We start from the raw sequence: 23712 nt of genomic DNA, 5'->3' as shown, positions 1-23712 counted from the left end.
GTTTCAACTGTTATCCGATAGCAGCCGCGAACCCAGCATTTCAACATGAGATCACGGGGGTCATGCAAAAATAGGACCAAAAATTGTATTGTGACATTATTACTTCGTTACTGGAGCTCTACCGCAAATATAAACTGCTGTATCCATACCCAACGCCTCTCTCATGCAACGCCTATCTCTAACAACATGAAAACAACGTCATCCAGAAAAAAAACTAAAAAAAAAAACAACTTGGTATCCTTCTCCATCCATGTGCGATGTGTCTAGCCGTGTAAAAATGCCCACAAGTTCAAACTCCTCCTCCCACCAACTATCAATCCAGTCGAGACATCTCCTTAATCCTCAGCCGCGCCCTTCCCCGCCTCCCTCAACCTCGCAACATACTGATGTCTGATCGTCGACAACGTCACAATCAACCCCAGCCCACAAGCACCCAGCGTGACAAAATACGCACTCCTGTAGCAGTCGATACCGTCATAGCACGACCGGTCACCATCAGGACTAACAATGATGTGACTGTCAAAGACGGCACCGTAAAACAGGTTGAAAATGTTGCCCGAAATGACAGGGCTGAGTGTCATGAACCCCCAGTTCTGGCTAAGTCCGTGGATACCGAACGTCTCAGCTACGATCGAGGGAAAGACACCAAACAAGAAGCCGTATCCGAGACCTGAGAGGCCAGAAACAAAACCGAGGTAGTGCGGGTTCGAGACGTTGAGGGCAAAGAGCTGGGCAATGCAAAATACGAGACTAGCCGCGACGAGGCACCAGGCGCGGCTGGCACCTACGACCTTGACAAGAAAATCAGATCCGACACCTGTAGATTTGTCAGCACAAAGAGCGAAATGACCACCCAGGGAAAGGCTCACCGCTCAGCAATCTCCCTCCGAAACTGCCAATGGACAGAATGGAGACATGCATCTGCTGACGCTGTACGAGGAAAGACTCGGGAACAGAGTCATCGAAACGCCTCCAGAGAGCATTGACGTTGTGTCCAATATTGCTGGAAAGGGTTAGCAATGTTTCTCCGCAAAGAAAGCGAGAGAACTCACTTGATGGTCATGAGACCAATGCCAGCCAGAATCCCCATAATGGTAAACAGCTGCCAAAAGTCGACATTGGACAACAAGCGCCAGCCACGGATATCTACACGATGGGAACGATCCATATCAACACTGCTCTGCACTAACACATCACCAGGCAGCGAGGACGACTTTGACATGAGGGACGAGGTCTCGTCAACGTCGCTATCGGGGGCCTCGTCCGAGGGGGGGCGGGCGGATTCAACATCGGTCTGGTCACGGAGCTGGGCGCTGGCTGACGGCGACGACGGTCCGGGAGCCTCTGCGTCTGTCTGTGCCTGCGTCGACGTCGCGGGAGTCGTGTAGGTGGTGGGCGTCGACATACCAGGTTCTACATCAGGGAATCTTCGCGCTCCTCTAGCCTTGCCGTCCTCCGATGACGATGTCCGCCGCAGCCGCTGCGTGTCCGAGCCGGAACCCCCGTTAGGTACCGCATGGTAGGCCGGAGTGTGGGGGTAGACCTTGAGGAAGCAAAATCCGGTGAAGATCAGAGCAAAGGTACCGGCGGCTAGAACAGTCAAGAACGCGCTGGTGTCTCCGGGAAAGAAAAGCGATCCGACCTGGGAGAAGAAGAATGCGCTCAAGCCAAAGGCAGCCAACGGGAAGGCCGTGGCGGTGCCCCGATGGTGTGGCCAGTTGAGCGCCGACGTTTTGACTGCCGCCTGGAACGCCATACATCCGCCCAGGCCGGTAAGATACGAAAAGAAACATAACAGCGGAACCGAACCGGCCGCGTTTTCGTACGAGGCGCGAAACGGGTAGTATCCAAGGCCGAGGAGAAGCGCGCCGGCTGCCACGGCTGGTCGGGGTCCACGGTTATCGACAAACAACCCGATAGGTACGCCCATCGAATACATGCCCAGATTACCCGCCGCTCCGATCAGGTTACTCTCCGTCGTCGTGAGGTTGAGCTTATCGGCGAACTGTGGGGCCCAGGCCGAGTACACATACTGAACCACGAAGGTTTACAACCGTCAGCGCTCCCGTCACCGAACCAAATCCCAATAGCCTGCCAAATGTCCCCCTAAGGAATCACATACGTTGGTACCGCACGCGAGCGATATGACTGTCGCGGCGACGCTGGAAACCATGCGCGCGCGGTGTAGTTGTTGGTCGAGCATTGTTTCGTCGGGGTGCTGCGATAGCGGAGCACGGCGATGATGTATGATCAAGATGTCAGCGGAAAAGCATCCCGGCGGGTTCGAGATGCGATAGGAGGAGAGTGAAGTCGATCGCTCAGGGCATCGCGGGAAAAGAGCGGGCGTGAGAGGAGAGTAAAAAGACGATTGCGGAAAACGGTACAGACAGAATTACAATCAACAAAAAGATGGGGGGGATGGGATGACGGTGGTTGTCGTTGTTTCGAATCCCCTTGCCAAGATAAGGCGAGCAGCCGGGGGGGGGAGGGGTGCCCTTTGACCCCTGTGACAGCCGCCAAACAAGCAGTGGAGATCAGTTCTGCCCGTTGCGTAACCGTTCGCTTATAGCGACTGTGATTGGTGGAATGGCCTCAAACACCCACTGGGATGATCCGATATGAACATTCTTATCGTTTACACAAACTCTCGCCAGTTGAATCCAACTTCAGCATTGCCTGGTTCTATGAGCTGTATGCTCTACACATTTGTGCCTCTGACACAACCACGATACCGCCTCAGACGCTCCAAATCTCGGGACCTGTTGCCTGACCACCTGCCATGTGCCTGTGGCATGTGTTCATGTGAGACACTGCAGATAGCTTGGTATTGCGTAACACAGGGGAAACTTTACCTAACAACACCACCACGCCCCCTCGAAATTACATAACGATACCAGCCCAACCCATCGTGTTACCTAAATATCCTATTCCTCATCTTGGGTGTTCATAGTGTCGGTGTTCTAGAACATGGTGAGAGCTCTGAAACGTGTGGACTCGGAGGAACATGCGAAGCCCGTCGGGTTTACTCGGTCGGGTATGTTTGACCATGAAAAAAAGGCCCCACGATAGTATTCACATAGGTTGCCAGAATGCTAGACACTAACCCACAGTATCACTTCGGGTATTCGTATGTGTAGAGTCTATTATGATCCATATGTTGACTTTTTGGGTATCCTCTGTCGTCTCATTAAGCTTAAAAGGAAGATGGTTTTGTTGAGACATTATTGCAGACATCAGGGATGTGTCCGATTTTGAGGAAGCACTTGGCATGTTCGAGAAAAGCTTGTCTTGGGGCTCTGACCGGGGTGCTACATGATCAGAAGCATCTACAACCTTGAAGCCAAGCTGAGATGCCGAGACCGAAACCAAGATAAGACTGATACACATCAAGTATCGTTATCGTGAAGATGAAATGATGTATCAGACGGTCCCCTACAAGTTGTCCATCCATCCTTCGGGCGTTCATCGGACCTTGATACGCATCTCTCAGCTTATCAGACCTTGTAGACATCCCTCACCCTACTCCGTCTCATCCCCCTCATCATCATCCCCCCTCCCCACCTCCAACCTCACCCCCTCCCCCTCATTCCACCCCCAAACAACCACATAATGCCCCGCCAACAACTTCCACTCCTCCACCTCATCCAACCTCTCCAACCCATCCACCCTCTCCCTCTCCCCTTCCCCCACCCACTCCTCCCAAATCTGATCCACAGTCTTACTCCTCACCTCCCTAAACCCAGCCTCCAGCAACCTCCTCTCCTGGTCCTCCTGCGTCTGGTACACCGCCAAAGTCGGCATCGTCACCCCCCGCGCAGCAAGATTAGAAATCATCATCCGTCCAAACGCATCCTCCGGCAAAATCGGCTCGTAAATCACCAGCCCCAAACTAGGAAAACAAGACGTAAAAGAGGTGATTATATCCGATGCTGTCGAAGGTGGGAGGTAGCAAAGGCAGCATTCGGACAGCAGCAGTGTCGGGCACTCCTGTGATAGTCCCGGAAGGGAGGAAGGAGAAGATGGAAAAAACCGGAGATCAAGCGGGTGGAGAGTGAGGGTATTGCCTGTTTCTAGGTTCGCATGCTGCTTCGAGACATAAGACTGGTTCGTGGCCGGGTTTGGGAGTGGCATTGGCGGGGAGAGGATGCCGTTCAGCGCTGGGACTGTCCGGATGAGGGTGTTCTTCTTGGAGATGATAACCGGGAAGTCTATTTCATGATAGTGGATATTTTGGTGTTTTTGAGACGAGGTGAATAATCGAAAGCAGCGGGTGTCTGTTCCTGCTCCGAGGGAGACTATCTGCCGGGGTTTGCCGGTGGAGAAAGTGCTGGAGAGGAAGCGGTGGATGAGGATGTCTATCGCTGTCGTGCGGGTGTATGTTCCTCTGTTTATTATTGGGAGTCTGCGGCGTGTGGGTAGTCCTGGGCCTGGACCGGAGTGGAACGGTGGTGGTGAGGGAGCTACGAAGTAGCTGGCGAAGGGGTCGATGAGGTAGTCTAGTTCTACGGCGCTGAGGCGGGAGACAGCAGCGTCGGCGTCGGTTCCCTGGATTGTGGTGTCATGGCTGGCTGATGGCCCGGAGGAGCTACCCCGGTGTGAGCCGCCCCGGCCCCGGCCTCGGGATCCTCCACGGTTGCCGCGGAGGGAGAGAAGGTTGGGTATTGATGGGGCGGACATGGTTCGGTAAAGAGTTTGGTGGATCGGTGAGTGTGATGAACAACCCGAGCGCTATGAAAAGCCTCTCATTCCGCTCTCGCCAGAGGATATCGGGATATCAGATTGCCCGAAATCGTTGTGTTGCCGTGTGTTGGGATGACGTCGGTGAGGCTCATGACAAGCTCAAGAGGTGTTGTGGGGTCAAGTTGTTGGGCGTTCTTAACAGTTTTGGCGGTAAAATAGGCTCAAACTGCTAACGGAATAGCTGCAAGCTACGCAATCTTTTTAGTGGGGGTTAGTAGCTGTTTGCTCGCATGTTCATCCACTTTCAACCTCGCTACATAAAACGGGGAAAAGTCGAATATACAGCGATGGGTTTTCTCACGTACTTAGGGATATTCTTTTTTTTAAAAAAACAAGGATTTCTTTCATCGTTTGCCGCATCCAGATCCTCTCTAGACTCCGATCTGGAAACCGAGGACTTGAAAGATCGTAGAAACACTTCGACGGCCTACCTACAATGGTCAGCTTGTGCCTAGAACACGGTTGGCACCTCGAGGAGAACACTGTTCACAAAGGAACCAAAACATATCATATATTAACCATAGGCCGATGAACCTTCTCCTCCGCCTCCCCCACCCTCACATCCGTCTTGATCAAATCCCCAAAGCTATCGACCCCCACCGCTCCCTTCAGAATATCATCAAAATACCTCTCCCACGCACCTCTAATTTTCGGTCCTATCCCACCCGTTCTAGTCCAACCGGGTCGGACAGTAGTCATCCCAACACCAAACGGTATCAGCTCCAGCCTTCAGCTCCTCGTCATAGCCTCCACTGCAGCCTTCAAAGCACAATACGGCGGCCACAACGGCGGGTTGGCATACCCCCCAAAGCTTCTAACACTGATGAACCGCCCCTTATTCTGCCTGATCGTCGGCAGGAAAGCCCGGACCACCGAGATGTATGCCCAGAAGTCGAGTTCGAATATCCGGCGGACGTCAGAGTCGGGGGCGAGCTCCATTGGTGACATCATGCAACAGCAGGCATTTGTTCACCACTGCGATGAGGGGGTTATCTGTTGTCGAGGAGAGCTGGAGAGCGATCTGGTCAAGGCAGGCTGTTGCGAGGCCGATTCCTGGATCAGGGGTGAGTAAGGGGTAAGCAAAAGGCAACGAGAAGGCAAGCAAGGGCAGTTCAGAGGTAGGTGAGGGATGGAACGGGGCACGAGAGCTGAAGGGAAGGTAGGGGTGTCAAAGGGAAGGTATACTCACCTTCAGTGGCACCAGTCATGACAACGCTTGGCGAGCACACACGGCCATCCTTTAATCTTTGAGGTCTGGTGTGAGTTTGAGGTTTGAGACCGCCAAAGAAGAGGTAGAGGATGTAGTTGCTCGTGTAGTGAACTCCAAAGTCTATCCAGGCCAGTACTCAGCTCAACCCGACCATGATGGCCGAGAAGAAGGTCAGGGGTTGGTCGGTCGACGGCATGGTCAACTGGTCGAACTAGTTCGGTGAGATTGCAGTTTGGATGATCAATGGATTAGGAGCTGCATAACACAATAATCAAGTCTTATTTGTTGCTACTATCTTTTATTGTCGAACCAACGCTCTTGCACTTCATTCCATTTATACCGACACTTCTCAAAAGATCAATCTCTACCACCACGATATCTTGCGTCATGGATTTTCTTTGCGACGGCAATTTATCACAATGGCGCTCTGAAAGATTGATATCAAGAGGATTAGGGCTGGTAGCACAAGATGTATAGTATTTGGAGGCCCAACATGAACCAATGAGATGCCTTCTTTCTCCTCAGTTTGAACGTTTCTCGAGAGCACACGCATCCATGCGCCGAGTAGATAAAAACCTCAGAGCCTTGGGCCAAAATAAGAAGTGTGGTATCATCGAGCCTTGAATCATGACTGCAAGGGCCTTGTGCTTGAGGATCTGGTCACCTTGTGCAACGTCTTGAACGCCTGATTCCACGGAAAGGGAGACAATCCGTCTCCGTACAGTCTCCGGGGATGACCACCAGGCAGAACACCCCGCGAGTGGCGCAGTGTTTGATCGTATTGAAGGGGCGGCCAATCACAGCCTGCTGTTGGCGCAGTCAGACGAGGCACCCAACGCTTAATGCTCCGCATTTCTTTGGCGGTTGCACGCCCCTTCAGGCTGTTGGATCCCACTATAATAAACGTTCAGCGCCGCCTGCCACGCCCCGGGAACTCTCATTCATCTCCTGGGTCGTGGTTTGCTTATCAACCATCTCGATCACCACCAGTCTTTTTACCATCGTTTACTGTTTTTTCCTCTCTCTTTTTCCCATCATCACCAGTTATACCTGAGAGTTCTCATTTGTCAGATTATCCCAAGAATGCTCTCCCCCGTTGTACACGCGGGCGGCATGCTCGCCAAGCGGGCCTACTCCAACTTGGCCGACAGCTCCTCAGACATGGCCGATGAGCCTCAAGGACCCCCTATCAAGTGGGCGCCTTATGGCGGACTCCAACTCTTCATCAACATCCTCCTCTTCCTTCCCATGTTCCTCTACATCGGCTACACCCTCACCCACATCTACCCAACCCTCGCCATCGTCGAGGACCCCCTCCCCGCCTACGACGCCATCCCCATCAACGAGCCCACCAACGAAGATGGCAACATCAACAAGGCAAACACCAACAAGAACGCTCCTCCCCCTGCCTACAACAACAACAACAACATCAACGGTGGCTCTTCCTCCTCCCCCAACGGTGACGCCCCTCTCCCGACCAAACCCATCACCTCCTCCCTCCGCGCCACCCACCGCACCCTCCAATCCATCTCCGGCTTCCGGTCTCAATTCCGCGGTTTAGGGTGCTTCCTCTTCCTCGCCTTCACAACGAGCATCCTCTCAGGAATCTTCTCCTTCATCCCCATCCTCGGCAACCTCGTCGTCCTCCTCCTCACCTCCCAACTCATGACCGCCCTAACCCACATTATCATCTCGGTCCCCCGCCCGGCCAACACCCCCCACGGGCGCACCTTTTTCTCCCGCCTCCCCTCCTGGCGTCGCAACTTGGTAGCAACCTACCAGCCCATCCTCTTTTACTGGATCGCCATCCACGCCTCTCTCATCCTCCCGGGACTCCTGGCGGGCCTCATCGGCCTCTCCCCTTATGATGATAACTCCCAGCTCAAGGAGGGGATCTCAGGGTCGGAAGTCGCCAAGCTTGTTTGTGTGCTTGGGGTTTTTGTCGGGTTGGACTTGTTGCTTGTTGTGCCTGCTCATGTTGCTTTGGTGAGGGTGCAGGCCACGCTGTTGCCGCATGAGGAGGAGACGATCGTGCCGTTTGACCGGACTTTTGGGGGGAGTGTGGAGGCTGAGGTGATCAATGGGAGGGGGTTTGGGAGTTTGAGGAATGCGCTCAAGACGGTGAGCTGGGGGAGTTGGGTTAGGTTGTATGGGCAGCAGGTTAAGATTTTGGGGGTAATGGTGGGATTGTATGCCGTTATGGTGGGTTGGTTGGTGGTGCAGTTCTTTTTTCTAGGGTGGAGGGCTTGAGGGTGTTTTGTTGTGCTGGTGAAAGGTGTTGGTGGTTAGGGGTAGGGGTAAGGGGGTAGTGGCAGGAGGGAGAGGCCTGTTTGTTAGGATAGGGTGGGATGTGGTGGTGGAAGGGTTGTGTTAAAGCAAGGCATGGGAATTGTTTTTGCACATATACCGTGCGTGGTTTTGTTTCTCATTTTCTGTCTGATTTTCTGGTTTGTCTACTGAAGAAAAATAAATAATTTCCTGACGGGAAATGTCCCTTGTGCAATCCATACCACCACAATTAGAACTTGGTGAGAGCGCTTCTCGAGCCCACCACCGCACTAAAGAGTGCCCTTGCTCTATCCGACAAAGTATGTGAACATACATGTGAAGAATTACCGTTTAGCCATTCACACATTCATCTCGTGGTATTCATGAAATGAGAATGTGCCACAAAGGGTTGTCGTCATACCCGAGGGAGAAAAAAATGTCTGAGTCGTGTCGTGTCTGAAATGTGGGTTAATAAGAAGGGAGAGTGCGGCCGGCGAGCCGTTACACTTGCTTCAACAAAACTTTGGTCGTGGCCCCTCCTCTTTTCTTTTTCGCCCGCCCCCCTCTCTCTCCTCTTCCTCCTCCCCAGAAAATCAGGTGTTTACTCTTTTCTTCCTCCATCAACCAACCCAGCTTTCGTCATCAAGATAACCATCATTCAACCAATACATTCACAACTAGCAGCACGGAAACAGGAGCAAGTGTTATCTTTTTTTTCCCTTTTTTTTTTTTAACCATCGTCAAATCATCTTCATTTTTCATTCCCTTATATACCTCATTGTCTGTCCGCCACTCTTGCTCAGAAAGGGAGATGAGGGGCATACAAAGCTGGTCCGCGTCCAGTTCGTTGGTAAAACCGCCCACCACTGATAAACCAGCCTTTCCCCCTCCCAACATACAGTGTTCGTTCGTTTCCAACCCTTCCAAGCTGAAGGTCTCCCAGCCAGACATGACACTTCCCCTTCCTCCCCCTCCCATCATGTTTTTCCCTAACCTCTCCCCCCCCCCCCCCCCCCCGCCAACCCCCCAACCAACCAACCATCCCATCCATCATGTTTCCCTACTTCGTAATAACAAAAACAACCACAGCAACTCCTTTCAGCAAGCAAAAAAGCAAAATGACCTCGGAAACGGGCCCAACCATTGTAAGTAAGCAAAAACAAAAAATGGGGGTATATCGCGCAAGAAAAAACTCTGGCTCAACAAATAGCAGAAGAAAAGAAAAAAAAGCAACAACCCAAATGTGTGTCGAAATATCAACAAATATTCGCTCGCTGAACTCTCTTCGAAGAAATGTCGTTGGGCAAGAGTGAATGCCGACAAAGCAAAAAAAAAAAAAGTGTATCGAACCAGTCGTCGATGGTTGGTCGCTTCCGGTGAAAAAGAATAATAATAGACACTAGGCCGCCGGTGTAAAGTGTTTTGGCGAAGAAGATCGAACAAAAAAAGTATGTATAACTTCAGCTGACGAGTCATTAGGCGCTTTGTATCTGGCGGATTAGGGTCGTCTTCGTCGGCTTTAAAAGAAGGGGGTGAAAGTCGTATCTGTTCAATCGTATTGAAAGGGAAAAAAAAAAGAGGGTCGCTTGTTGAGCGAGAAGAAACATGTCTTCGAAAGGACGGCTTTAAAGCAAGGCAGCAGCAGCAACAATGGCGACGACAAGGCCGGCAATGGCGCTTCCGCCGTGGTCGGCAGCACCCCCTTCGTTGCTTGGGGAAGTTGAAGCAGCAGCGGCGCCGGCGGCTCTGGAATCGGCTCCGTCGGCTTCGGTGGTGGTGACGGTCTCGGCAGTGGCGGTCGGTTCGATGTCGGAGTAGGTCTTGGTTTTACCAACGGCTGTGCTTTCCAGGAAGATACCACCCATAAAGTAGGGGTCCGAGGTGGACTCGGAGGACCATGACTTGGAGGTTGTTGGGTTGACCTTCTTGATGGAGAAGGCGGCCTCGGTGGTGGTGCTTGGAGGAGCGGCGGTCGTCTTGGGGACCTTGGCGACGGTGGTTGGCTCTGGCTTGGGGGTTGGCTTTGGCTCCTCCTTGGGCTTGGGCTTGGGTTCCTCCTTTGGCTTGGGCTTCTCGCCAGTCGAGCCGTCGGTGTTAAAGACGACAATGTTGGCGGTCTTGCCCTTGGGGACGGTCACGACGCAGAAGTTGGCGCCGCCATCGACGCTGGCGGTGTTGGGGCTTTCCACACCACCCACTCCGCTCTTGGTGGGATCGATGACGCAGGGGAGACCGTTGCAGCCGCCGTCGGGGCATTCGATCTTGAGGCCGTAGGTGGGCGTGTTCTTGGAGTTGTCGGTGGTCATGTACTCGGGGTTCCAGGCGATCTTGACAAAAGTTTCTCCGCTGCTCTGGGTGTTGGCGCCGGCGACGTAAGGACTCCAGTTGCCGATCGCCTCGGTGATCTTGCCCCACACGCAACCCTTGGAGGCATCGACTCCTGGGGGGTTTACATAATAACTTGATCCGGGATTAGCATCACGATGAGGCAGAAATCGGCTGGATTTGGAGCAACTCACTGAGCGGCGGTTTGGGCCCAGTACGATGCATCTGGGACGGAAAGGGTCATGGTGTCGGAGACATCTGTTGGGATGATCATGGCTTCGTTGCCGGGAAGAACGGTCTGGCAGAAAGACACGACCTTGCCGCACTTGTTGACGGCCTTGACGGCGCCAGTGCCATCAACGCAGTATGGCTTCTCCTTGAATGGCTTCATGGGCTTGCCGCCATCACAGTACAGACCGCCATACTAGGGGATGTCAGCCGCCAACCCGGTACAGGCTACGAAGCCAGCATCAGACCACTCACCATGGATTCCGGATAGGTATACTTTGTGTTTGGCTTCCACTGGGCCATAACCTTTCCGGACCTGCAAGCAATCGGGCACCACTTTCCGTCCTCGCAAGGCTCATCAGGGCTCATGGCAAAGCCGTTGTTAACATCACCGGGAACGCGCACGAGGTCGGGATCATCTGGCAACGAGCATGGGGCCTTTCTGGCAGCGATTCTGGAGGCACCAATAACCTCTCCGGCCATGTGGCTGTGGTGGTTCTGCCTCCTGGCATATCTCTCGTGTGCGTGACGGTGGCCGCCGTGGACGTGGCCTGCAAGAGCGGGTTGGGCCGCGAAGAGAAACGAGGCCGAGCCGATGACGGCCTGAAGCGTAGTTGTGAGCTTCATGGTTGTGGTGTGTTTGGTTGAAAGAGTTGAAGATCTGAAGGCGTGTGTTCGTCGCGTCTGTCAGACGACACAAGGTTGACCCGAGCTGTGGTGTTGCCGCTGGGATGGCTTCGTCTCCACCGCTCCTTGTTTTTCAAACTGTGGGCTGTTTTATATGGTCGCAGATATCTCTGTCAGCGGCGCATAGCAGAAAAGAGTATGAGGCCAGGCCGAGATGGTAGCGAATGTGTTTGAGTGGCGACCGACCTTGTCGTCGTCGTCGTCGTCGATATCGAGATCGAAAAGATTGACAAGGGGCCGGGAAAGGAAAGAGGGAAAAGAGAGACGAAAAAAAGGAGAGGACGTTCTGGATGCAGAACGAGAATGTGGATGCGGCCCTGTGTGTGTAAGGTTGTGCAAGGTTGAGGGCTGAGAAGAGGTGAGAGAGATGTCCACAATGGAGTTGGGGGAGGAGTTTGTATCTCCACGTTTTTTCTGGGGGGGATGGGAACGGTTCTCGATAGCCTCATGGACGACCCAATCAGGAGACATGTTTGATCCGGTTCCTGGTCTGTTCCTGGTGTGGCTCATCTCGGCAGTAAGGGTCATGTCGCAGGGTTGCTGTCAGGAACAGCACGTGTTGGCCAATGGGAGCCGCAGCTGAGGAGATTGAGTGCGCTAGGCCCAGAGCGGGAACCAGGATGAAATGAGCTTTTTGCACGGGTGAGCTTCCGTGCCTGACAGCAGATCGAATCAAGCTGGAGAATCGAGAAAGAAATCCCTGTTTAGGCTCGATTCCGGAGACATGTTTTTTTCTTTCATCTCATTTCATCCCGCCTTTTTGGAGACTCTTTTTTTTTTCCCTCTTTCTTTCTTTCTTTTTTTTTCTCTCTCTCTCTTCCGTTGCGTGCTTCCGGCTGGGGAAAATCCACTTTGGAGTCGGCCGTTAACGATGTGTTGGCGGTGTGGTGGCTCAGGGGAGATTGGGAGGTGTCGAGCCCAATTCCCTCGTCAACCGTGCGGCGGCATGACGCAAGGCCGTTTTTTTTTTTTTTTTTTTCTCGACCGGGGTTGTCAAAGGAATCTTTCTTTTCTCTTTTTTTTTTCTTCTGTTTTTTTCCTTCTTTTTTTTCTTTTTTGGGTTTTGTGTTTGGCAAGAGATATTCTTGGGTTGATGGGCAGCAAACAGGTGTTGTGCCGCGAAACGACATGTGGAAACATGGAAACTAACCATCAGCATCATGGAGGGTAGAGATCGGACAAGGCTTCAGTTTGAGCGGTCAGCTCACAGTATGGATTACTGCTCAGACCAGTGTCTAAGCGGTGAACTGTTCTTTCTCCTCGAGCTTGTTGATCTTCATCATTTCCCGTCTTTTACTGACTGACTCGGTCTTGCTCAGTGCTTCGCTGAAAAGGGAGGGCAACCCCTTCTTTCGTCGGTTCTTCGGGCCTATCGTGATTGAAGATGTGTTGTGTTGTTATGAGTAAGCAACAGTGTGCGGATATATGCCTTGCATGGAAATGCATATTGGGCAGCTTTACAGCCGGGTGGCAGAGCTGGTGTTATTGGTGCTGGTATATGTTGTGCGAGTACCTTGTGGTATGCGGTGATTTTTTTGGGAGGCGGTCTGAATCTGCTCTACGCCTCTCTGGTCTTGACCTTTTTGTGAAAGTCATTTTCATGTGAGGTGTTGAGTTCACTTGCATAGAGTCATGTGCTTGTAAGTACTGGGCAGAGGCAAGTCTTGAGCATGGAACCAGTAACTGGTATCTGAAGAATATTCTTTTGGGAGTTGGACAACAGGTTAAATTGTAGATACCGGTACAGGGCTGCAAGCACAAAGGATAGCAGCAATCGATCAGAGACAACGGGATGATTGGATGCCATGTGTTGTGAGAATACCAACAATCTGAACCCCTCCTTGCGCTCTTGAGGTTGTGTTCTCTGCCTCCCCAACTGTGAGAATCCGGTGATTCCAATCGCGTAGACCAGAATCGGTGTCACTCCCAGTACTAGGACCAGCCTACCGTCCATCATGATCTGTGGTTGATCTGGTGCTGATACGCCTTCAGGTCCCCAAATGGGCCCCGTTAACAGCACGCTCACTATTTTGCCTCGGAAAAACAACCCTATCATCAGGGGTGCTGAAATTCTCAGTATCGGGTCCATGAAGACCATGGAAAACGCCGCCATATGGTGCAACAGCTCCTCTCGAGGGTTGGTCAGTCATTAGCATGGGTCCTTCTCAGACTAAAGGTACCTCCAAAGTAGAACACGATCAGCTGGTATCCGAGGTAAAATTTTGGCAGAAAACACACATCGAAGCGACACTTGGGGCCTGATTCCTGTCATGAGACTGATAGCCCCGCATGGCTTGAGCTTGAAGACAGTCGCTACGGCCATCCTTGGTATAAGTGCGGTTACTCACGTGTTTCTCACGTGCGCAGCGCCACAAAACAGCAAACTCACAGCCAACATGGCACGGACCACATAGCTTCCAGATGGGTGGATTACGTCGTCCAACTTGCAACTTGCATCTTCCACTCAGCTTCAGCAACACTTTATGAATTATCCAAAGGTACAGTAATAGGAAGATGGCGAGTTCGGCGGCTAAGGACGATACGAACGCCGACTACTGGCCCATCAGCATTGCCCGCAGTGATGGTCAGAGTTACCAAGACCTGGACCAGAAGCCCCTTGATATGGGCGAAGACCAGGACGTAACACAACTTGAACGATGGCAAGTGATCATTGGAGGACATCTTGGGATGCAGCTTGCGCCGAAAGATGATAGTAAGCTCCCTTTGGGTGTTGGTGGGAGCAGGAGATGCTGATGCCTACCTTGCACAGAACGCCAATTCATACTTTCGGCATTTCCAAAGGGGTACGAGTTGCGAGTAGCTATCAGAAAAGACGGGGCCAGGGATTATTACTTGTATGGACACCCAGCAGGTGCAAAGTCCCTCTACCGTACCCCGGGCGAGTTTGCCAGTCACGCTTTATGGCTCGCCAGCGATTCACGAGACCCCAGCCAGTGCCCTTGCGATCTTTGTGCCAGATATGTCGAGGCTCAGCAGAAAAAACGACCAGACGCTATCGCGGCGTGGGAAGCCAACCCTGCCACCGGCTCGACAGCGGTGCAAAACTCAACACCTCCTCGCTCACAAGCGGTATCTGTCCACCCCGAACAGCAACAAACGCAACAGGTTCCAGCACAGCCACCACGGATACCAATGCCCCCGGGCACGACTGGGCTTTCTAATGTCTTCCGTGTTGGGGAGATGGTCTGGTACAGGTTCACCGCCTGGCGGCTAGGCATCGTTTTCGCCATCACTCTTCGACCAGGCGCACAGCCTGGTGCACCAGATACTAGCTACGAGTTTCAAATCGCGCCCCTGGGCCACGCGACGCTTCAGCAAGACGTCGTTGTCAAGGACGCCTCGACCATGCGCCCGTTCCTCACGTTTAGTGTGCCAGACTCTCCGGCCCATCTCAGAGGCAAACCCTTCGACGAGGTCGATTGGCTGGCCCTCAGCGAAAACGAACGTCGCGGCAAAGATGCTGCCCAACAGCAACAGGCGCTGCAAACCGTGGGTCTCGAGGCGTCCAAACTCGCAGCCAGGAGCATCAACGACTGCTTCTCTTTCTTCAATAAGATCCACGACGCGCCCACGGACGATAATCTCTTCCGCCTGAAGTGTTTTCAGGGAGTATACTTTGGCGCCGAGATGATCATGGTTAACGACCCCATCAGGGTCCAGCTCGGACTGCCGGCAGACGGCTCCCAGCAGCAACCGGCTGACGCTTCTGTTTCGGCGGTTGGCATCATGCATGTGGAGCAGATTCAGTATCTCATCCCGACGGGGCAGCAGAACTCCAAACCGGTGTTGCGATTTCAGGGAAAGCTCATCCGTCCGGTTCGCGCCCCGGCTGGCGTCCCGCCGCCGGGTGCTGCACCGCCCGACACGCTGGGCCCGGTGTGTGCTGATGAGATTGCGGGGAGGAACGCATTTGAGAAGAACAAGTCGATGGCGTGGTACTGGGTGGTGCTTTCGCTGAAGACGCTTCAGCCCGCTGCTACAGAGGAGGACCGGCAGTTTACGACGACGACGAAGCTGGAGGGAGATGTGCTTGGCAGGTTTTATGTCTCGACAAAGATCATGAGTTTGGTCAATGCGGATCTGTGCAAACAGTGGGTTGAGAGGGGGCAGGTGGATGAGCCGCCGAGCTATTTGAACAATCGGGGGGCGAGCGGTAATCTGGGGGCGATCCAGAAGCGCGTGACGAGGAAGCAGACGTTTGGATTGGCGGTTCATGGGGAGTTTAAGCTGAGTAGGGGATTGATGGAGGAGACACAATGAGGGTTGAGAAAAAAAAAAGAAGACGTCGTCAATTGGGCATGAGGAAATGGACGGCGTTGAGGGTGAAACAAGCGTATCGATATGGTCGTTTTGCTATCATTAGCGTTTTGACGGGTTTCTTTGGTTTGATGGAGTTACTGCACTCGTAATGAACAGATATTAATCTCGGGATTGCCTTGTGTTTTGAGCCACACGAGAATGCATTTGCTTCGCGAAGTTGCAAGGTCAGCGAGGTAAGTGCCCGCAGCTTTCAGCAGGCACAAGATCTGTTCATATCATGCCCATTTGTGACCTGCTTGATGGTAAAGAGACCCTTTTCTGAGAAGCATGACACGCCAACCGCGCTTGTTGTCCGTCTCTCAAGCTCCTCCGGCTCAATTTGTTTCGTAGGGTCCATCGATGGTATGAGTTGAGAGACCTGATCACAACCAGTTGTCGCACTGGCCAATGCCGAACAAGGCATCGAGACGGCTGTAGCCCCTGATAACGATGTTCTAGGCTCAGCTCACCACGTCACTGAGGCTTCCCTATAGAGTATCATCGGACAACGAAATGCAGGCAGGGCTGAAGACAGATGCGACAGTAACAGCCTGACAGGCAAAGACCACCACAAAGACTTCAGCCAGCCACCATCGTTCCCAGCTTCCAAGTCCAGATCCTCTCCCTCTATCTCGACCACAGACAGCAAAGCTCACCAACCTCACCAACACCAGCCAAAGACGTTTCCCTCACAGCCAACTTGATGACTCTTGCTCACCATGACCAGCCAAACAACTCACATTTCGCCACCCCCTTCACCTACCATCTATCTTCACTTTTTTTTTTTTTTCCAAATCCCACCCCACCCCCCCGTCTTTGACATGACTCCCTTTCACCTCCGTGAATCACCACCCTCACTGCTGCAGCAGGACGCACAGACCCCCCCCTTCTCTCTCACACACACCTTTTTACCAAGCATAAGAATTAGCCTGACTGCCGACGTAGCAGCACTCTTGCATTTTACCCCTCTTATACAGTACTCCATGTCATCAGGAAATCAGAGCCCTGTGAGCAACAACTGCACCCAGATTCAGCGCTAAGCACTAAAACATCCCCTCCGTTTACTTAGTGCAAAGTGTTGGTCAAAACGGGAAGGGGAAAGGAAACCATCTGGTACCGAGCAAACCAACAGCAACAACCATTCGCTGTTAACCCAAGGTAACCACCATCCATCCATCACCCCGCAGTTCCGGGAAGATCTGACATTTTCCTCCTCCCAACTGAAATGGTAAGAAGCGAAAGAACGTGGAGACTGTCTGGAGGGGAAGCTTTGTAGATATTGGTGGATTGATGGTTCGGAGATCAAAACATTTTTGTTTTGCTGTTGTCGGACTCATCAATTTCCGACAAACTCGGAACTTTTGAAGAGGACTGGATCCGGCCAGCTGGGTCGGCTGGGGAAGTTGGAGTGGAGGATTGAACACAAAAGTTTGATTAACGAAAAGTCATCGGTGGGGGTTTACTGAGGGCACTGATATCCATCGCTCTTGTTGATAAAATCATTAGTTCAATATCATTGACTCCTCAAAAGAACTTCGACTCTCTGACTTTGTTGTGTCGAAAAGAGACACAATAACTTTCGTGATGACCTCTTTTTCGATCACCCGGCGTGCACTGCGTCCGCAGGATGCCCAAAGCAAAACCACCATACCTAGGCACAGCTCGCAAGCCTAACCACAGCCCACCCCAACTCCCATGTCTAGAACCTCTGGGCATAACAAACCAGCCATCTGAACCCAGCACCCGTGCGCATAAAACACCAAAGCACCTTTTCCCCCCCAAGCCCCCCAAGCGAAACCGAAATCTTGGCATACCCCCTTCCCAAGACTTCCCAAGAAAGAACTTTGCAACGTGGAGCTCCCCAAATCGTGAGGCTAAACACCAACAGACAAGGTGTATCGCTGTGAATACACCATGTTTCGCAAATGCAAACGCACAGGTAATTATGCTGCTACTCTGTTGGGTGGCATCCATACGTCGCACCGTTGGTTCCCGATCGGGAATCTTGAAGGGAAGGAAGGGTTGGGGGGTGGTCTAGATCTCGATATTTTGACAGTTCCGGCTGTAGGGGCAGCAGCGTGATGGGTATAGCGACCCCGACTTCTTTCACTGCTAGGTACTGCTGCAGAAGATATCACAGTGTTGAACACGATGGTAAGTGGTGATGATGATGATGATGGTCGGAGAGAGGGGGGCCGGTTTTGAAAGAAGGAAGGTTTGGATTGGTGTTTGTCAACACCCTTCTACGTCCCGAACAGGCTGGGCTGGCGGTTAGGTTGCACAATGACGACCCCTCCAGAAAAACGCGCCACAGATTTCACTTACCGCCCACCATGTTGGTACACAGATCTGGCCGCGACCCTTCGGCTGGGTTTTTACCTCGAGCTGTTTGGTCCCGCCCATCAAGAGTTGGGATCGCCTGATACCTACCTCACAGCAAATGCAGGGCTTGGTTGGCTGGCATGATGGTCCTCAGCTAGCCAGCCAGGCATAACACGGCTCGTGACCGAGCATCCAAACTGGCAGTTGGGCGGTCGTTGGCACCGTGACGTGACGGGAAAGGATCGGGAGGGATGGATGACGGGCAGGAAAGCTAGCTAGGGCAAAGAGAAACGGGAGGGAAAGGAAGGAAGGAAGGAAAGGCTGTGTGAGACAGCGCTTGTGGAAGACGTGAACCTGTCGGATGGGAGCGCGACCCTCCCTTTCCGTGCTGGCGGGTTCGTGGACGCTGGTGCTATGTTGAAGAGCTGGTTTTAATGCAGCGAGTTTCATTGTTCTCTTGGTGCTGAAAAGCCATTTTTGTGCATCGACGAAGTAATGCGTTTGGTAACTTGGCAAGAGTTATCACTCTGTCCTTCAAAGACTTCCCCATCCCCTCAGTCCCTTTCATCATATCGCGTATCCGCCTCCAAAAATCCATCTCTCTGATTAATCCCCGATCCATGGAAAAAGCTTGGAGAAACCCAAACCCTCGGGTTCGCACTCACCTACCCAACATCAAATTCTCAGAAGATCGTCCCCCTCCCTTACCTTCCAACCCCCGTTGACCCCCAGCCAACCCCATACCCAACAACCAAACCGCCGAACCCCTCGTATCGTGGCCCTTACCCAACCAAGCCCCAAAAGACTAAAAAAAAAAAAGAAAAAAAAGAAAAAAGAGGAAAAAAAAAAGAAAAAAGAGGGAAAAAAAAAGAAAAAAAAAAAAACATGTCTCATTTCTTTCTTCTTTGTCGCTTGGACAAAAAAAAAATCCCGACAATCCGTCCACTCCTCGGCGCCCCCGCTCCGCCCCGCCAAACCGGTTCACCGGTTCTGTCTGTCCCCCTTCTTTATGCGCATTAACCGCTTTGCTGGTAAACAGTGGGGAATGAGAAAAAAACCCAACCACATGTCCCATGATGAACTTGCTGACCGCTTTACCACTCTGTCGGTACACGATAGGTACACCAAAACTCGGTGGTGGTATCAAGTCTTATTGGACGGCTTAAGACAGACCACTCAGATTCGAGAAAGAAAGAGGAGGGGGCTTTGGCCACAATGGTACAGGAAACCCACCTTTCGGCGATTGGGGAAAAAATCAAATCAAAAAGCATCGGAGATAGATCATTCACACAAAGAACAAGGACGAGGGAAAACAAAGCGTGTGTCAAACGGGGCATAATGCCTGCCCGTATAAAACGTATGTATATAAATTTCGCTCAAAATATGTGTGTGTATGTGTGTGTGTGTGTGTGTGTGTGTGTGTCTGTGTAGGGTGTTCCTAGGGAGCATTTCGTGAAATTTGTGGGTGCGAGGTGTGCGTTCATGTTGTGTGCGATTGAGTGTCTTGACTGAAATCACCCCCTCCTTTCCCTACCCCTCCCTCAACAACCTTTGGTGCTGACAGGCTGCAAACGTAATCGGTACCGTGGTCCGCAATGTAACCGAGTTGGATGACCCACGCTGTGATCATGCATCAAGCTCCCCCCATAATACCGGCTGCTCTCTATATTGAAACCTCCAATTCCTCCAAATCCTCCGCTTTCCGACTTCGGCGCATTTCCAGATGCACAGCGATCCCTTAGTCCTGGTTGTGTTCTCCTTCCTTGCCACACCCTCCTTTCTGCAGGAACAAGTTTATTCGAGAGAGTCGGGATGCAGATTTTTTTGCCGTCTAAAATGCAGTGTCGTCGGCGTAAGAAAGTGATAGTCGTTGTCGTGCCCTGGGGGGTTGATTAAATGCATGCATCGAGTGTCGTTCGGGTACGTCTCTGACATGCCGTATAGTGAGTGTGTCCGGGGGTGTGTTGTGATGGCTGAGGAAAGACGAAAAGTGACAATCGATGGTGGAATCTCCGTAAATGCTGCTAAGAATGTTCGTGACAAATGGGGCTCGTACTGAATGTGAAATGATCAAAAGAAAAAAAAATGCACCGAGAAGGTGATCCAAAGAAAACGTGCCTACTCCGACTCGCCGCTCGTCAAGGCCCCTTTTGTAAATCTGATGGTTGGAGTCAAGAGATCCCAATGTTCTCCAGTCTGGCCGCCAGGCTTTTAACCACCTCTGGATCTGGTTCTGGTTGGACCTTCCGCGGTGTCAAGCGCTCCGTTGTTCTGCATGAACACTTGGGACAAACTTTGTCGTCCGAAGGCTCTTCAGAAAAATTGTGCTTGCAGTCCAGGCACGTGTAATGACCGACCTTGGTACCAGGGGCGTCACCTGGGTAACCAAACGGATATTTGTCCTTTTTGGCTCTGTCGACTTGTTAGCATCGGAAAGCAGGAAAAGAAAAAGGTGAGCCACAACGTACGGGTCACGAGGGCAATCGGTACAGCGAGTGTGTTGGCAACACTCGCACGTCTTGGTACCGCCAGGGATCAGTTTCTGGCATTGACAGCAGGTTCTCCTGATGCGCTGCCTCTGCTTCTGGTAGATGCGATCCTGTCCTCCCGTCTTCGCAGGTCTCTTGAGAACGACCTTCTTAGCTGTCGTGTCCCAGTCGGGGATGATGGGGGCGTTCGCCTCGCGTTCCTTGATGAGAGCCGCGCGCTTCTTGCGGCTTTCCTCCCTCTCGGCCTCGGTCCTCTTGGGAGGAACGCGTGGGCAAGTCTTGCAGCGAGGGTGCTTGCACTTGGGGCATTCCTTTCCAAGTCCGAAAGAGGTGTTGCACAGATGGCATCTCCTGTGCACGCGCATCTTGATCGGCTTCTCGACACGCAGGGCGTGTCCTTCAGTCGAGTGCCATTCGCTGGGCTTCAGCTCTAAACCATACAGCTCGCCGAGCTTCTTCGCCCTCTCAGCAAAGAGCTGAGACCTAGGAACTCTGATGGCATTGGGATCATCGGGCTTCTTGGCCGCCAGAGACTGGGCAGGAGGGCTGCGTTTTCAATGTTAGTAACGCTGCTGTTACTGCCACTGGAATTGATGTGAACGCCTACCTGATGGGAATCAACTCCTCGGCAGGCTCATCGGCGGGTGCAGCAGGAGTGGCAGCGGAAGGTCCAGCAGCCTTGGAGCCGCCCAAGGTCGAAAGACGGCGTGACGGGTCGGCCTTCTTGAGAACAGTCTTCATCCTAGACAGAACCTTTCCAAGCCCCTTCTTGTCCTTCTCCTTTGGGTTCGACGGTCCCCCTTGTACTGCTGAACTCATGTTGGTGGTGGTGTGGTGGTACTGTGTCGTTGGTTTAAGTTGATATGTCGATCAATTCGGATGACAGCTGGCTGTCAATTCGTCTAGTCTGAAGGTCGCGAACCTCAGTTCGGTCGAAAAGATTTGCGAGGCTGAGTGAGGGTGGTGGTGGTGGTCCAGTTGGTTAGTTAAACAACCACTTGAATGGGAATCCCTCTCAACAACCCTGGTCGTTCGTCTCCCGTGGTTGTTTCTGACAAAACAGCTGCGGCGTGGATGCAGCGCTAGTGATGGATTGATGGGACAACTCCTGTCGTCCTCGGGGTCGTTGTTTTCGACACAGCAATGGCAGCAAGTCGAGTGCTGCGTGCCAATGCTCCGGTGCTCTGTCGGAAGGAAAGGGGAGAGAAGAGAGCAGAGCAGGAGACCGTGGAGCCGGGCAGGTTGGCTGGGGAGGGAGTGGGCTAAGAAGAGGAGAAAGCTGGGACGGTGGACTGTGGTTCGGAGCCACCAGCTCGGGCACAGTGGTGCAACAGGCTAGACTAGCTCCAGCAGAACCAGCAGATGGAAACGAGGGAGCGTGCAGCTAGCGCCGTACTGTCGACAGGACAGGCAAAGTCCACGCCAAATGTGGGAACATGGGGCTTGGAAGCACCAGAGCAGAGGACACCCGCTTATCAATAGCGTGAGAGAACCCCAGACACCTGATGGATGCGAACAAACCAGTTGGCATTTAGTGCACCGAGCAGTCTATTGCTTTGCCACTGGCTTGTCCCGATGCAATGGCTCGAGGATGGAGTGGCTCGAGAGGGGAACCGCTCCCTTTGCTGGGAGGAACTGGAACGGGACTTACAGAGCGGCACGCAAATGCTCACTCATATTTCCCAGGTGCTTGGGGCAGCGTGCAGCATTTGGCGGCCGGCCAGTCACCTCGCTTGCCTCTCCCTTGGAAGACCAAGAGACCGGGGTTGGTGCGGGGCAGACCCCCATGTCTTCGTCCAAACGGGATAATTGCCCGACTCCCAGAATTTTCAGGTGTGGAGCCCTCCCAACCCCCAACAGCCACTCAGAACCGAGACATCAGACCCTGGCTTTGATCCAGGACAGCAACCGTTTCTTGTAGGTCCCTCCGTTTCCACTGGAAGTTTGACAACACACCACCAACGGCACCTATCCAGTGCCTGGGCAAGTGTGCAAGCACGACGTCGTCCAGCCTTCTGGAAGCTGCCGATCACCTCCGAGCCAAATTGACAAGTACCGATGATGAGTGATGCCGTGAGGAACGTTACGCGTCCCGATGACCACTGTCGTCGGCATTTGATCACGAAATTTCCCAGTTTTGCGGCGTGAGAGGCCGGCCCTCTCCCCCGGACTGGGAGCGGTAATCTGCGCCTCCGACCCCGAAACCAGAAACTAGGAACGCCGTATCATCGGGGACCGAGAGAGCCACCTGCTGGGCCGGACACCCACCATATCTTCTCTCTCAAGGACGTGGAACTACCTACTTCGTATCAACTCGACCACAGCTCAACCATGTGGCATGGCATGGCCGCTTGTCCAGACGCGTGGTCCCAGGCGACCTCACCGTCCACAGATTCTGCTTGGTCATGAAGCCATTGGTGCGCCATCCACTGCAAGTGCGTGCCAGTTCATGTTCGACCAGCCTAATCAAGCAAGTCCCTGAGGTGGTTGTACGGCCTGGTGCAGGCTAATGGGTGACATGTCTCTGGGAGCCATGCGAACAGCTGGTTGGCACGCTTGGCCCGGCTCTCTGGCAGGTACCTGTCTACCAAGCAGCGACCTGCAATAAGTCTCGACTGCATGTGCTGGTGTGTAGACAAGATGATGCTTATTGGCGCCGACGTCGAGTGTCCCGAAATACCGGATAAAAAACCCTCCAACCAATCCGGGCCGCACCCTCCGTTTCCCCCAGGGATCGGTTTTGCGCGATTTAGCGCCCCCCACAGCGCTGGGGACATGGAAGTTGAGTGCTGACACGACACAGACAGAGGGACACACACTGCAGATATCACAACCGAGTCGCCGGCGAAACGTTGCCATCGCAGCATGTCCGTCCGCGTCAATCTATATTACCAGAAACAGCAGTCGACAGATGGCCACAACCTTGCAACCAACCGAAGAGCCACGAGGACGACTGATGGACCGCTGCGGCTGGCGTGATCTGCGCTGCCTTACAAATTGTGCTCCGCAGTGTCTCGTCTCGCCGGCACGACAGTTTTTGTCGGTAAGTCCGCCAGACAAGCTGCTTTTCCATGCTGCCAAGCACAGCACCAGCCTCAGCAACAGCTGGTCGTTCGTTCGGGC

The 23712-nt window shown here is 52.9% G+C and overlaps 6 protein-coding genes across 6 annotated transcripts; 2 read left to right on the top strand and 4 right to left on the bottom strand.

Annotated features, from left to right (window-relative positions):
* Positions 1-71: 71 nt before the first annotated feature.
* On the bottom strand, positions 72-2645 carry QC761_601500 (uncharacterized protein). Its single transcript, XM_062880611.1, has 4 exons — positions 2123-2645; positions 1053-2032; positions 870-1003; positions 72-817 (listed from the first exon to the last, which is right to left on the bottom strand). Exons 1-4 carry the CDS (start codon positions 2201-2203, stop codon positions 336-338), a joined length of 1677 nt encoding a protein of 558 aa, XP_062729546.1. The 5' UTR covers positions 2204-2645; the 3' UTR covers positions 72-335.
* Positions 2646-3519: 874 nt separating this feature from the next.
* On the bottom strand, positions 3520-4677 carry PPM1 (carboxy methyl transferase for protein phosphatase 2A; the record flags this gene model as incomplete). Its single annotated transcript, XM_062880612.1, has 1 exon — positions 3520-4677. One exon carries the CDS (start codon positions 4675-4677, stop codon positions 3520-3522), a length of 1158 nt encoding a protein of 385 aa, XP_062729545.1.
* A 2356-nt stretch (positions 4678-7033) lies between these two features.
* QC761_601520 (uncharacterized protein) lies at positions 7034-8200 on the top strand (the record flags this gene model as incomplete). Its single annotated transcript, XM_062880613.1, has 1 exon — positions 7034-8200. One exon carries the CDS (start codon positions 7034-7036, stop codon positions 8198-8200), a length of 1167 nt encoding a protein of 388 aa, XP_062729544.1.
* Positions 8201-9239: 1039 nt separating this feature from the next.
* QC761_601530 (uncharacterized protein) lies at positions 9240-12994 on the bottom strand. Its single transcript, XM_062880614.1, has 3 exons — positions 11027-12994; positions 10738-10967; positions 9240-10678 (listed from the first exon to the last, which is right to left on the bottom strand). Exons 1-3 carry the CDS (start codon positions 11396-11398, stop codon positions 9844-9846), a joined length of 1437 nt encoding a protein of 478 aa, XP_062729543.1. The 5' UTR covers positions 11399-12994; the 3' UTR covers positions 9240-9843.
* An 886-nt stretch (positions 12995-13880) lies between these two features.
* Positions 13881-16009, top strand: QC761_601540 (uncharacterized protein). Its single transcript, XM_062880615.1, has 2 exons — positions 13881-14171; positions 14229-16009. Exons 1-2 carry the CDS (start codon positions 13973-13975, stop codon positions 15737-15739), a joined length of 1710 nt encoding a protein of 569 aa, XP_062729542.1. The 5' UTR covers positions 13881-13972; the 3' UTR covers positions 15740-16009.
* A 3435-nt stretch (positions 16010-19444) lies between these two features.
* On the bottom strand, positions 19445-22225 carry QC761_601550 (uncharacterized protein). Its single transcript, XM_062880616.1, has 3 exons — positions 21197-22225; positions 20569-21135; positions 19445-20512 (listed from the first exon to the last, which is right to left on the bottom strand). Exons 1-3 carry the CDS (start codon positions 21406-21408, stop codon positions 20272-20274), a joined length of 1020 nt encoding a protein of 339 aa, XP_062729541.1. The 5' UTR covers positions 21409-22225; the 3' UTR covers positions 19445-20271.
* Between the last annotated feature and the right edge of the window lie 1487 nt (positions 22226-23712).

Source organism: Podospora bellae-mahoneyi, chromosome 6, assembly GCF_035222275.1.
Source record: "Podospora bellae-mahoneyi strain CBS 112042 chromosome 6, whole genome shotgun sequence".
Lineage (NCBI taxonomy): Eukaryota > Fungi > Ascomycota > Sordariomycetes > Sordariales > Podosporaceae > Podospora > Podospora bellae-mahoneyi.
The sequence above is the reverse complement of the archived record's forward strand: the minus strand, read 5'-3'. Positions and strand labels throughout refer to the sequence as shown.